This window comes from Argopecten irradians, chromosome 14 (assembly GCF_041381155.1).
Source record: "Argopecten irradians isolate NY chromosome 14, Ai_NY, whole genome shotgun sequence".
Classification (NCBI taxonomy): domain Eukaryota; kingdom Metazoa; phylum Mollusca; class Bivalvia; order Pectinida; family Pectinidae; genus Argopecten; species Argopecten irradians.
Window position 1 is genome coordinate 34306857 of NC_091147.1, and position 14848 is coordinate 34321704.

At 34.7% G+C, this 14848-nt stretch overlaps 1 protein-coding gene across 1 annotated transcript in view; it reads left to right on the top strand.

Moving 5' to 3' along the window:
* LOC138307409 (uncharacterized) overlaps positions 1–14848 on the top strand; it is a 130186-nt gene that overhangs the window by 107802 nt on the left and 7536 nt on the right. Inside the window, exons 15-21 of the mRNA XM_069248149.1 lie at positions 2405–2518; positions 4239–4406; positions 4726–4896; positions 9489–9665; positions 10226–10396; positions 12635–12814; positions 14728–14781. Of these exons, the coding sequence (XP_069104250.1) occupies positions 2405–2518; positions 4239–4406; positions 4726–4896; positions 9489–9665; positions 10226–10396; positions 12635–12814; positions 14728–14781 (1035 nt within the window). The remainder of the gene's footprint in view (positions 1–2404; positions 2519–4238; positions 4407–4725; positions 4897–9488; positions 9666–10225; positions 10397–12634; positions 12815–14727; positions 14782–14848) is intronic.

Genomic DNA, 14848 nt, shown 5'->3' on the forward strand with positions numbered 1-14848 from the left:
AAACGCGAAGCGATCAAGATGAACCGATCCGATTTCATCAGGTATGTCTTTCTAGCAGCATCGTCGTTGAAAGGGACTCCTGCCGTTTCGCCTAAAAGGGTTCCGGTAAATGAAATGTCATTTTTGCTTATGATAGTGGTGAAGACACAGGGCCCAAACTCAGTCATGATTTTCTGCAGAAACCTGTCATGGAGAGCTCTAGAATGATCACACCTAGCGCAGAAATGAACTATGGCGTCGTGGAAGGGCTGAAGGCACAAAACACACACTGCAGTATCGTGGGTGACTGATAATGTCAACATGGAACACAATGAGTAAATGACCTGAACATCCAATAAGGATGTTGCTGCTTGCAACATGACGTACGGTTTTAGGATGAATGACACAGCCGAAATATTTCAAAATCTGAATCATTTGTCATACGGACTTTCAAGGCCGCGTTTTCAGTAGATGATTATGCAGTTTCACTATTGACTTCCATTTACATTTAGAGGGGAATGTATATGTCCTGAGGTACGTGTCAAGATATGAGAGTAGCTCGTATTCCAATTACTAGTATCAAAACGAAGGCGAGCGATTTATTACTCTTCATAGCCAAACGATGCCTCATATACTTGCTTAACTATGATTCGGTTGCGAAACATTTATCAAAGATCTAAATTGCTGTTGATAGATATGCAATTGTCGTTCCATATCTTAAATGAATGTCCTTGTCTATAACAATGCTATTTCGTCTTGGCACTTAAGGCAGGATACGCAAACAGTGAAAACCGAAATATATCATTATACTATTATGTAATCTGTCTTCATCTACTTGGGTGGCTCATTGTTCAATCAGTAGTTGCAATCGACGATCAATTTTGTATATGTAACACTTGCAAAACAAATTGATTGATGTTAATTTGATGCAATCAGCCCAATAACTCAACTGACAATAAACGGTACTAATCAGCTATATCCCAAGATTGATCTGAGATGATCAATTAACACTCCATTTTTACTACCAGAGCATATGTATAAAAGCACGTCATGTCGTCGATATTGATTAAGAGGAAGTGTGAAGTGTTCCTAATGGAAGCGATATATCGATTTACCTCTTATAACTCCATACATACATATATAAGTTATGAAAATAAGCCCAAAACTTTCTAATATTTCTTGACATTCTAAGGCGCATTAACTATTTTATGAAATAAAAAGCAGTATAAAAATTTGAAGAACTGTTTTTACCCATTAATACCAACGCTGTTCGGAAAGTGTTCCTTATTCCTAGTTCAGTGGTTTTGCGATCTTTCTAATCCATCGTTTTCTAAACGATATATTCCTGTAAATCAACATGTTGTGTCATTGTTCACATTCGTTTTAGTAGGTTTCGCATGCATGATTATAGTTTTGACTATCTACATATCTATGTTAGAAAACACAGCTGCAACGATCGGTAATTAAATATAACTCTGAAAAAAAGAGAGACACCACACGTTGTTATTTTTTTTTTTAATTTTAGTATCATTTTTTGTTTACCCAGACAATGCACAACAATTGTAACAATTACGTTACTGGTCGGCGTCTGTTGCATTTAGTATACACGACGTTATCTATATATGAATGTATAGCTAAGACGTTATATGACCATTCTCCGTCAAAGAGACAGAAATAATTTCCTAAGGAATAATGCCATATTTGATTATGAGGTCAAACCGGAGACTTGGTATTGGTAGTTATGTTCAGGCGTACCATTACAAGTGCGGCTTTGACGGAACACATAGCTCTGCTACAGTGACGGGCGGTGAAACCCGATCATTTTTATCCTCTCTGCATCCGTAATTTACTTTTCTTGAAAGTAATATAATATTATAAATGTCGTTAAATATTGACTTTAATAATGCGCTGTCTGCTTTGTCCCTCCTTCACATATTTTATTTGAAAACCGTCTGTATTTGGCTTGCAATGTTTTTGTTTCCAGCACGTTTAAACGCTCTAATCAGGGAGGCAAAAGAGCAGTCCTAATCGAAGTTTACAATTTCAATTACATTTAACTGACCAATTTATTTAAATCTAGAAATGAAGTTTGTCCTAAAATATAATTAAATCACGTTTGAGTAATGGAAATGAAAAAAACAACCTATGTCTTAATATCCTTTGTATTGAATTTGTTGCCCATTCATCATCATGAGGAATGTTTTGAAATATGAAATCACTTCGATGTGCTCATTGTGAATTACTGTATCACATGAAATTTTTGTTGTGTAGAAATGTGTTGTTGATTCATCGGCTAACCACAAATATTTGTATCTATGAAATTATTTAAACTCAACAAACCACGAATAAAAAAATCCACGAATAATTCATGTGGTACAGTATGTTTAATAAAGATGACAATAAATGACATTTCTTCTCGTCACAGATATGGCGGAATGCACTACCAGTCCATGTGAAAATGGTGGACGATGCGAAGAAGTTGGCGGGCAACACGTGTGTCACTGTGTCAATGGATACTACGGTGCTTCTTGCACAGACCGTAGGTTTATAATGACGTCATCTAATGGCGTTCAATCGAGATCCTATGCTACGATAGAAATAACATTTACTTTAGTTTATATGTTACTTACATATTACGTAAAATGTCTGAGTTATCATTCTAGTAGATTACTAGTATTGCTAATAAAACAAAATAATCTTCATGGATTGCAATATCTAAACATGCAAATGCACATACATGTGTGTAAAGTTATAACATTTGGAGTTAGATAATGATTTCAAAAATGTAGTTTTAAAATGCTTAACAAAGAAATTATGTAATCAAGCTAATATAAACGTATAGATCATAATACCAGGTTGGAATCTAGTTAGTATATAATTACTAAGTTCATATTAGGTGTTTCAAAATCCTTCACAGAAATATATTATGATCACAATATATTATACACTTTTGGAAAGAATCAGAAATAGTTTAAATGGTTAATCTTTTCTGAAACTGTCTGGCGTAGCGATTACGATTATTGTATTGATATCTTACCTTTTCTGGTAGTAGTTGAAATGGTATTCCTTTGTCAACCAGGCTGCATGTATTGAATTGAACTTTAGTTACATAACAAAGCATCTTTAGTTTCATTTCATTAACACATAAGCTTAATTTACATCGTATGTATTGCATGTTGAGTTATATATATTAACCATGCAACATATTTACTGCTATTATATTCCAATGATACAATGTTGCATGCTTGGTGAATGGAATGCGGCAGGATGACTTTTCTTTACTTCAAAACATTTGATTGAAATATGATTTTTTTTTCATAGAATAACAAGCTATGCAGCAAAAGAGCTATTTAAATAAGACTTAAAAATAGATTCAATAACATTCTATCGTAATACAGCGAGGCAACCTCTGTATCAACGTTTCAGTGAAGTAACTGTAAGGGGAGGTAATCCTGTTAATCACCGATCGCTACCAGCATGCGCTACAGTATCAATACTAAAATGTCATATTCATATTTCATTTATATTGCTACAAAAGCATGACTAGCAAAAATTTTAAATTCGTATCAATGAAGAACAAATACTATAAAATGTAACTCTCTGTTAAATGATATTTGAAGCGATTACATCAGAAAATATATTTGTTCAAAATTTTACGTATTTGGATACTTTTATTAATAGAGGCTCATAATACGTGGCTAATGTATATTTTAAACGTGTATTTAAGATTCAACATATACAAGGTGTTACATTTCTTTTAGCAACAGTGATGACTTGTGTTTCTGATGCAAAGTGTATCACAAAATAACTTTCAAATGATGAATGCAGCGTTCCATACAATCCATCATGTTACAATGGTTCGCTTGATGATAAATATACACTTGATTTAATACTTTTAATGATAAAGTTTGTAACGGTGGGTTTAATATTCAAATGATATCTTTTTTTTTCTTTTTCATACCTTCCAGTGCATATCGTATCATACTTCCTGTTGAATATTTATTTCTATTTTCCCATTCAAAATAAATTATTGACCATTCAATCCTTTCATAGTGTCTTGTGCGTGAATAAAATTGTTTCAATTCCAGAAATCCATTTCCAGATTTCCCCCTTGTAATGGCCAATTTCACATCCTGCAATGGTGTGCATTCATTGCTGAATTGAATGGCGAGAGAAATTTGCATTTTGATCAGGTTTCATAAACTCCTTATTGCTTTTTCTAAGGATCCAAGACGTTTCAACTTCTGGTCACATTGCAGGGATGGGTGGTTGGTCAGTATGGTCGAACTGGACTGAGTGCTCAGTCACGTGTGGCGGAGGTTTCATAAACAGAACGAGGCTATGTGATAACCCTCCGGCAGAGGGCGCTGGTAGTTGTATCGGAAACTCGTCTGAAGCAGAGATCTGCAACACACAAAATTGTCCAAGTACGTTTTTCCAAGCTTTATTGATTTGGTGAAAAAATGAAAGTAATTTAAATCTCTAAATCATTTCGAATTAATTATACAAAATATAACATAGATATACCTCTTAATCTATATCTTAAATAAAACTATTTTGCAAGACAAAAATATAACGACCTGAATTGTTATTTACTTTTATTAAGGATATCTATGTCACTTAATAACGTTTTAGCAGACAGATATGGTTTTATTTGTGTATCTTTCCACTAAATTAGTTTAAAGACTTTCGTTTAATTTGTACGCAAAAATCTTAATAGTGTTCTTTCTTTTTGTTTCAAATAAGTCGATGGTCAGTGGTCAACGTGGACAGACTGGTCAAACTGTACAATGGAATGCGCAGGCGGTCTACGCAACCGATCACGTGGCTGTGATAGTCCTGCACCTCAATATGGCGGTGCCAGTTGCCCTGGAAACGACACGGAGGAAGAAACTTGTAATGATCAGCCTTGTCCAAGTGAGTACTGTTTATAGCAACAAACCTGTTTTACTTTATTGTTTTTATTGTAACATTTTAGACATGACCAAATAAAACAAATTGAGGATAATGGAACAAAAATATGTTTTTTTCCTGATTATTTAATGATCTTCGTATGAAAATGCCCCCCCTCGCAATATTTATGACTATTTTGATGTAACGTGTTTGAATAAACAAATAAATAAATCGCGTTATTTCTATGGAATTTCTTTGTGAAATTGTTTGAAATGTCATAGAGTTCATGGTATTAACCAGATTTGGCCCCAAACATTCTCGCGGGAAGGGTAACACAGTTTATTTATATCCTGACTCTTACCCCACTTTGTTAAAACAAGGTCTTGTGCGATTCTGGGTGTTGTTGACATATGAACGCTTACAATATGATTATTTCCCTAAATAAGCTAAAGCTGATCTGATGAACATGGACAGTTAGAGTTAAGGTATCTTCGATTCTCCAGGGGTTCCGATCACTTAGAATCTCTACACCCCTGGAATATTTCATAGTAAATATTGAGACAAGTGAAGAGAACAGGTAATTTAGTCCTTTGATGCACTTCAAAAAGCCTTATAACGGTACACTGTGATTGACTGTGTGACTTTGAAGTTGGGCGTCGCTCTCTCTGTAGTCTTCTTTTTAGTCATTTTTTTGCTGGCCTGTGATTGATTCAGATTTTTACCACGTAGCTGCCTTCAGCTTTTTTATTAGATACTCCAGAGGTGTAGAGATCGTAAGTGATCGGAATCTCTGGAGTATCGGGGATATAGTTGAGGAGAATTGCAAAGATTATAGAAAATTACTTTTGCTGCTGTATTTCCATGGTTGCTTTAAAACCTTTCACAAAAAGGGTAACCGTTCCGTCCAGTGACAAGCACGAACCAGTTAAACCTGATGAAAATCTTCAACGATTTCGGATTGTCATTATCCATTTTCAAAGTTGAAAGATATTTACGGTATCCATAATCTCAACTTTATCTTTTTATATTTCTATTGTTTAGCGATTTAAAAAACTACATAACGATAATAATGTGTTGATCTAACGCTAGAAACAAAGCCAATGGAGATCACTTCTTTATCTAGTTGATACATTCCACGGAAAAACGACATATTTCTCACATTTTACGCTCAAATAGATAACAAAGAATAACGAAAACGTAAATTACGAAAATGTGAAAAAAAACCACCAATTGCAATTTCCATTTCCAATGTGGTCTTTTTTCAACAGATTAACGTTAGTTCTGCTGATAACGCATAACAGCTTTCCACAGTTACAATTTCACGGCTGTCAATTAGTCAAGTATAGAGCTGTGATTTTAAAGCATTAATTTGTAAGTTGTCGTTGTCAAAATGGCAGCACCGGCGAATGTTCCCATGGGGTGTTACGCAAATGGGATATATTTTCAGTGACTGCTCTGTGGAAGAGCCAGCAGAGCCTTGGCATTGTTTACGTTATTAAGATTGTATTGAAAACAAATTACTCTTATGTTGTGAATTCGGTCAAACTCACAATTTTTTTATCTAATCGTTCAGAAATTTGATTATAGATGAGGTCATTATTCTCAAATTTGCAGTTTTACTAGTAATTAAAGAACACTTCAAAAATGTAATATCCCTTACGAGGATTTAGAATTAGTTTTGTTCGTATCGCGCGCTTGTGTCAACAAAAACAAATTTGCAAAGAAATAAAAAAATAAAGATTAGCCAAGTTTCTCTCGGCAGTTTACTAGTCTAAGAGAATCTGAAGTAAAAGATATAGACTTAGTTTATTGTTACAAAGGAGTTCAATACACACGTTATTTCAAAATCAAATCAAACAATTTATTGATTTTAAGGGGTTTACAGTTCATTCGTACAAATAAATATAGTAACGTATGCAAGGCAGACACTGCAGTAAAGCAATGTAGGTTAGACATGCTACTAGGACATGAACATAATTGTCAAGAATGGACAAATAAAGATTTCATAATTCAATAAATTTATCCTTATTTGTGAAGCATTCAAAATGTAGTTACTTTATATAGTTTTGCATTTAAACCTGAGCGTAATAGTTGGTTCATTTAACAAAATATGTCTGTGCCCAATAATACGATTTAATACGTTTTGATCAAATATCTCAGAAAATTGGACATATGAAAAAATGGCTTCCAACACAAGACGAAATGCTCAATGTATCTTATGTATAATCACAGTTGGAAGCCACAGGAACATCTTCCACATATCTCATTTAGATTTCTAGTCCAAACTTTGGACGCGACGGATTCGGTAATCCTTCATGTCAGTGACCGGAAGTCTTCTCAGACCAGGATAAGTCGGTGTCGTGATGAGCCTGTACAAGTTGGATGAAATGTTGTTTTTAATTCGCTAGTAATCCGGTCGGATGAGAACCAGATGTATCTGTCTGTTCTGATTTCCACCACGTGATAATGGCTTCTGTATTGATTGATTTAATCAAGACGAGTTTCCGTAATGGTCCTCGTAAATGTGATGCCATCAGAGGGGGCTGGTGAAGGAAACGAATAATTTTGGGAAATCATTATTTGTAAAATGTATCAAATCCAATCAGCATTGCATATGATCTCTTAATTGTCTATTCCCTTTTAAGATTTTATGAAATCTATTCAGCCTTTTACACAAACTTCAGATAATTTACTTTTTGTCTTTTAATATCTTTTTTGAAGTACATTTGTTAGCACAACCATTTGATATTAGGAATTGGTTCATCATGACAAAAAGCGTTTGCAGTTTTTCCAATATATTCATTGTATTTTACTTAGTCATTATTCCAATTATGTTTGCTGGTAAAACAATTTCAAAGGTTTTAGTTGTCAGGACACACACGTACATTGTACAAGGGGTCATGTTCTTGTGACCTTTCAAATTGGCCAATCAAACTGCTGCTTCAAGAATATTGGAAATGAATTTCAGGAGACATAATAGTTTTGATTTTCGTGGATGTAGACAAATCGCCCAACACTAAGTACCTAGCATCTGGCCACAGCATAATGCAAACCAACTTTTATTCGCGGCTACTTAATTTCCTCTTCAAAACAAGTTCGCGGAGATTAAATTTTCGCGGATCAGACTATCGTTCTATTTCATTTCTTTTTCCTGACATAATAAATTACTTATAGGGTATTACATATCTTTTTTTGTGTGTGTGAAACAGACTATGTACCTGCGTTTGTATAATGTACATGTATCTCATTCGTAATAGGTTTAATTGTTAATCTCTGTACAAACACATACAGCACATGAGAATAAAACTCACGATCACACAAAAATAAACAATGGAATCTGCCAGTATTGAAGACGATCAGTTTGCCTTGAGTTGTCTTTGGGTAGACATGTCGGAATAAGTGTAGTCAAAACAAAATAAAACAACATTTACTACATGTAGCTAAAAAGGATAGCATAGCTCAAAATTAAAAATCTTTTGCAACACATTGGTCCCTTACAAACCAAAGGTCACCTCTGAATGGCCTTGTAGCGTGATGTATTTAACTTGTTAAATGTATGATGTGATTTCTTTTTGCATTTTTTTATTTATATTTATTCAGGGCTTTAAGAACAGTCGAGCCAGTGAATGAAGAATGTGTAATTATGGTCTCCTCATTAAGTAACGTTAAGTCGTTTGATAAATTAAGTGACAAACCACTTCTGTACATAACTTTAAATTGCGTGGGATGATTTTTATATTTTCGAGTTGCCATGTTCTTAGGTTTTTGGAACTCATCATCGCGATTTGTCGTTATAATATCACTGAGGTGCATATGGTATCTTGTTATATGATGAGACCGTCAAATGAATATTCTTGTAACTTTTATCGTCGCAAACAAAGTGCACGCATCATCATTAAACGTATGTCATGTAATTTGGATTCCGGATATAAATCATTTAGTACATTCATACGGATGACAGGAAAATGTTGCGAGCATTAAACAGTCCTGCGATGAAGATATATAGAGAACGTAAACTGTGTTGTTGACCTCATTCAATCCATCAGAATGGGAAAAAATGCATTATTTACTATGGTGAACTATTTATTTGGAAATATTTCCCATGCTGAAATGCTGTCGACGGATTTCCCTGGAAATCTCTTAAGGCATTTCAACTCACATTTGACAAAGTGTCTTTGATGATATTCGTATAAAAATGCGTTTAAGGAAAATGTGCCAGTCTTCGTGTACTTTACCGTAATGTTTTTTGGTTCAGGTTGATCAGTCAATCTTCAAGATGAAGATTAACAGTGTAGCGATGCACTTTCTGAGGAATGTAACACAGGTGACTGACATCAGAGAGTCTTCACATAGCAATGATCAATAGGTCATTTATTACTGACTCATGTCGCGTTTTCCTAGGGGAATAAAATGTCTCTAAAATAATCCCTGCGGAAATTCCGTCTTTGTATATTGTAGAGTTACCTCCCTTGCGGGTTTAGATATCCATTTTGACATCATTATTTTGACAGCGAAATTAAGTCGTTTTCTGGAGTAGTTTCCCTTTAGCATATCCTGTGTTCCTGTTAATGACAGTTGACTTATCTCATAAATTTATTGTTTTTGTTTCTTGAAAGTTGATGGGGCTTGGTCCGACTGGGGAAACTGGAGTGAATGTTCAGTATCGTGTAACGGTGGCTTACAGACCAGGAATCGGAGTTGTAACAACCCTGAACCGCAATATGGTGGACAGACTTGTCCGGGGGACGAGTATGATACTAGCAGTTGTAATACGAACACATCGTGTCCACCAGGTAAGCAAATGATGGATGGATAAGTGAATGGTCGGATGAATAGATAGGTGGTGGGATTGTGGATTGGTGGATTGGTGGATGAGTGGATGATCGGTTCGTTTAAAGATGGATAGAGGGAGGGAGGAATGGTGGGTTGAATGGATGGGTAAATGGAGGGATTGCGGTTGGGTGAAACAAAAAATAGAGGAGGTTAGAGATTAGTTGGTTAATGGATGGGTGGATGGATGTCGTTGGATGGATGGACGGGTTAATGAGGGGAGGGAGGGTAGATGGGTGCAGGGAGGAATGGAGAGGTAAAGATGGTTGGGTTGCTTCATGGATGGATGGATGGATGGATCCGTTTAGTGGTTTTATGCATGGATGAATGAATGTGTTGAGTGGATGGATGGGTGGATAGATGGATCGATCAATGTATGGATGTTGGTTTTGGTGGGTGGATGGACTGATCGGCAGACACTTTGACGAATGGATGGAATATTATATTGTATTGTTTTAAATATTTCTTGTTAATCATGTTATTCCCAATGATGATGTTTATTTATATATTTGTTAAATTACAGTGAACGGGGGATTCGGCGAATGGTCAGTCTGGGGACAATGTTCAGCTAGCTGTGAAGGCGGAAACCATACTCGAACACGTGCATGCGACAATCCACTTCCGGAATGGGGCGGAAGTAATTGCACTGGGGACTTTTACGAAATAGAAACGTGCAATGAAATAAATTGTCCAAGTAAGCGACATAAAACTGTTGCTAGAATTGTTTTTATTACGTATTATAAGTTAACTTATCAAGACTTCATATAGCTCGATCATTAGAATTTTCATTCATTTTTTGTAACATTTTCAAGGTTGCAAAATACCAAAACCAGTCACAGAATAATTTTTGATAATCTTTGTAATAATAAATTACTTTCAAATATTCGGCGAACCACATAAATATTATTTTTAAATCCAAGATGTATTTCAAATACACAACCAGGCTCATATATACAATATATATTCATAATAAGTCTAAACCAGTCAGAATCTTATTTTTGTTCCTTTTAAACATTGTATGACGTCGGTTCAGTTTGATGAAAATTCCAATAAGTAATATATTTGTGAACAACAGGCATGCCAAATTTGAGATAGATGACATAAATAATTGAAAAATAAACAGTGGACCCGCGATAATCCTGACGCCGATACTCCGGAAACTCACAATTTGGACGGAAAGATCGGTTATTGATTATTGACTACGTACGCTGAATCCGACATCCGGAAAATAAATAATCCGGATGGTTTAGGCAAGAAACACAAGTGTTTGGATTACCGAGGGTCCACTGTATATATATATATATATATGTATACATATGATATCAATTGAAATCACTTGCTTTGTATGTCGTGTTGTCATTTTTACACTTTTTGACATTAGTTATTTGACCTTTTTACTTACAATTTGTCCTAACAGTGTGTACGTTGTGTCGTCTTTGCTTCGTAGAACGCTAATACCTAATTATAACTTGATTTTGAGATCTTGAATTAATTTATTTTGTTTTCTTTTATAATTTGCTAAACTGGTTGACTATGGAATATTTGTCAAGTCTTGAACACATTGTGCTCTACTGTCATGACACAGAATATTACTTTTCTACACATCATAAAGTGGACCCGCGATAATCCGGACGCCGATAGTCCGGGAAACTCACAATCGGTACGGAAATATCGGAGAAAATATTTGGTTAAACTGAATCCGACATCCGAAAAATTAGCAATCCGGATGGTTTTGGCAAGGAACGCAAGTGTTCGGATTATCGATGGTTCACTGTATATGTATTCAACAACGATGGGTTCTGTAGTTACAAAAAGGAAAAAGTAAAGGTGCCACATCGCCTTGACTAAAGTTACTTGAAACATTTCGATTTCCTTATAACATTTGAGCTGTACAAAAATTTAAGAATAGCAATACAATAAATCTGCATAAAAATGTACAAGAATGCCCATTTGAACAAACTCGTTAAAGAATGACACGACAGAATGAAGAAATTGAAAGGTATTATAAACTTATCATTAATCAAACTTATTTCTAGTGAACATAAATGAAAATTTACATTATATAATCATAAACTGGACAAAACGCTCAATATGTAAGTAAACAGTATATATATATATATATTAATAATCAATGAAGTCACCTCAGGTTAAGTTAATATGTATTCTATCAGTAATAACATTTTCGCTCCTTTTGCGCAAAAGTATGATTGCGCTTATTGCACTTTCTGTATGCCGTACTCATAGCAGTTATCGCGAGTTTACGCAATCATCACATCGCTAATCTATTCAACATAAATTTTATGCCAATATTTAGTTACGCAAATATAAGTACGTTTATAAGGTTGACGAAGTTCATTTGCTTACCATCTGTTTAAGGATATTTTTCTCGTCAAACTATCACTATATACTTAAGCAATAAACTCGGTTTTGCTTATTAGGCAGCTAGAGTAATGGTAAAAAATATCACTGTAACTATACGATGACGTTTATTTGATATAATATACATGTATTCAATAGGGATAGAAATCATGCACCGTATCGCAACATTAGACAACACATTACTAGGTTGAGACTAATTCAACTTATATACATTTTGTTGAAGGAGCAATGTATATCTATGTAGGTGACAATAAATATTACAAAAAGGTACAATTATCAAATTAAATTTTTCCAATACTGGATTGTCATGAACATTACAATTACACAGCTATGTAAAAATAACTAACCCATTGCCATATTTTCTCACACACGAGATACCAGACATTATTAATATTATGTACACTTACGATAATGTTGTATCATGTACGTTATACAATCTATATCAGATTATCCTAAAATCTAATGATTACTTGCCACTAAGAAATATGTGGTATTTCAGAATAACATTTTTATTGAGTAGATATGTACTTATATATGTAATATTTTGGTACAGTTGATGGCAACTGGGGAAATTGGTCTGAATATTCAGATTGCACCAACTTAAATAAGGCTGACAAAAGATGTGGAGATGGCCAGAGGTTGCGGACACGAACCTGCGACAACCCAGCGCCACAGTTTGGTGGTGTGACTTGCTCTGGTATTTCCAGCAGCTCAATGCCGTGTTCAGTAAATTGTAAGTTGACTTGATAACAATGAAGACTGCGCTTTTTTTCTTGTTAATCTTGTTCCTCTTCTACACCTCCTCCTTTTCCTACGCCTCCTGTTCCTACCCCTCCCCTTATTCGTTCTCTTTCCTCCTCTACTCTTCTGTTCCAAGTCCTCCTCGTACTTGTCCACGATTCTCTTTTTTCTCTTCCTTCTACATAATCTCAGCAGTGGCGCTACTAATGTGTCATCTAACCACTGCCACTATCCTTCATTCATCAGTTTCATAACATCTTCGAGCAAAATTTATGTCTAGTCTAACAGTGAATCATAATCTGTCGCTTTATCATAAAGTGATCATATGAGGTTTGATACATGTATAATTCCTCTTTCATAGCGACGTTCAAGAATATCTTCCGATATATTTTTAGCTTCTGTTTTTCTTATTTTAATTGGAGTTCTCATTGGAACTCAATAAGCATGGTACTTTACATGCTGAATGAGCGTGAATGATATTTCAAAATACCCTTTAAAGTTTACGTTGTCAAAATACTTTAGAAAAATAAGCAATTAGAAAAAAAAATTCAAATAAAGATCACGCGTAAAAATTTGTAAACAAATTGCACATCGTGCTATTTGGTACATAATAATGTCGATGGTTGCTATAGCAACTTAATCACTCTAATGTCTTCCAACGGTATGTGTTTTCCTATTCTGGATAATTTAAATAAAATCAGTGGAGGCTTTAAAATTTACTTCTTCTCTGCAATGGTTCCTGAATACAAATGCTTTATTACCGATTTTATGTGTCCTAATGGATCCCTGGGGCCCTTGTATGCAATGCAAAGTATGGTGAAGGTAATGAGTTTGAAACGGTTCGGTGCCGTGTAGAACCTCTCCGGAACAGTAAATGTTAAATAAACACTAGGCTTATATGTCCGTCTTAATCAGCAATGAATAATACTCTAACGTTCTTCGGATTTATTTCGGAGTAATTATCCAAAAGGACAAATGTTAAGCTCTTAATTTCCATGTTTACGGTCCCGTGAAATTTAGGAATGCTATTACTCTTCCGATGTAAAAGCATTTTGAAGTTTGTCACGATTAGTGGAAAACGCAGAATCGATCAGAATGCTACATTTCACTATGTGACAGATTCTTTTTCTTAAGTATATATTTAAGGAATAGAACTGCACTTTGGTGTTTGGAAATGTGGATACATACTTCTGATGAGACAGTGTCGTAGCGTGAGTTTTCATCATACTTATTTTTGTCAGCAAATCATTGAATACTATGATTGTGATGATTGTATTATTCCCTGAAGCGATATATACATATTACATAATTTAATTTCACCAATCTATTTATGACGAATTATGGTTTCAACTAATATCCCGACAGTTCAGTTAGAGCTGATTATATCGCCAGGTTCGAGATATTACATTATACGCCCTTTAGAACTTGGCCATGTTCAAATTTACGCTAAATAGCAAGAGCGAATCAAGCACGTCAAAGACGTTGATTGCGTGGTCCAAATTACCAGACCGCAGCAGAGGATGAGCACGAATGCATAATAGTTACATCAAAAAAGAAAGACATACAAATTGATGTTACAACAACGTGGGCTAGACAATCTTAAATGTGATATGTAGCTTTTTCGTACGTTGTAGAATGAAATTTCAATATATTCGCAGTCAACTTGATTTCCTCGAAATTAGAAATGTACGGAAATTTCAACCGGTGATGAATATCAAAGTCATTATATTATTGAATTAAATTAATCAATAATTTGTTAAACACTCCGATGCATTTTGAATATATTTGTATATAAAATCCACATTTGAATTTCAGGGATGAATGATTTAATGAAATCATAAAGTCGTCTGATATCTGACATGTTTTTTGAAACACATAACATCTGTGGGTTTATTTCTTTTTTAGGTTCTCTGATATGCCCTGACAATTGGCAGTCTTATTGTGAAAAACAGGATTCATGTAAGTATGGTCTATCACGCTATTATATGTGAGTTTTATGATAACCTTATTCTTCTTTGAGTAAACT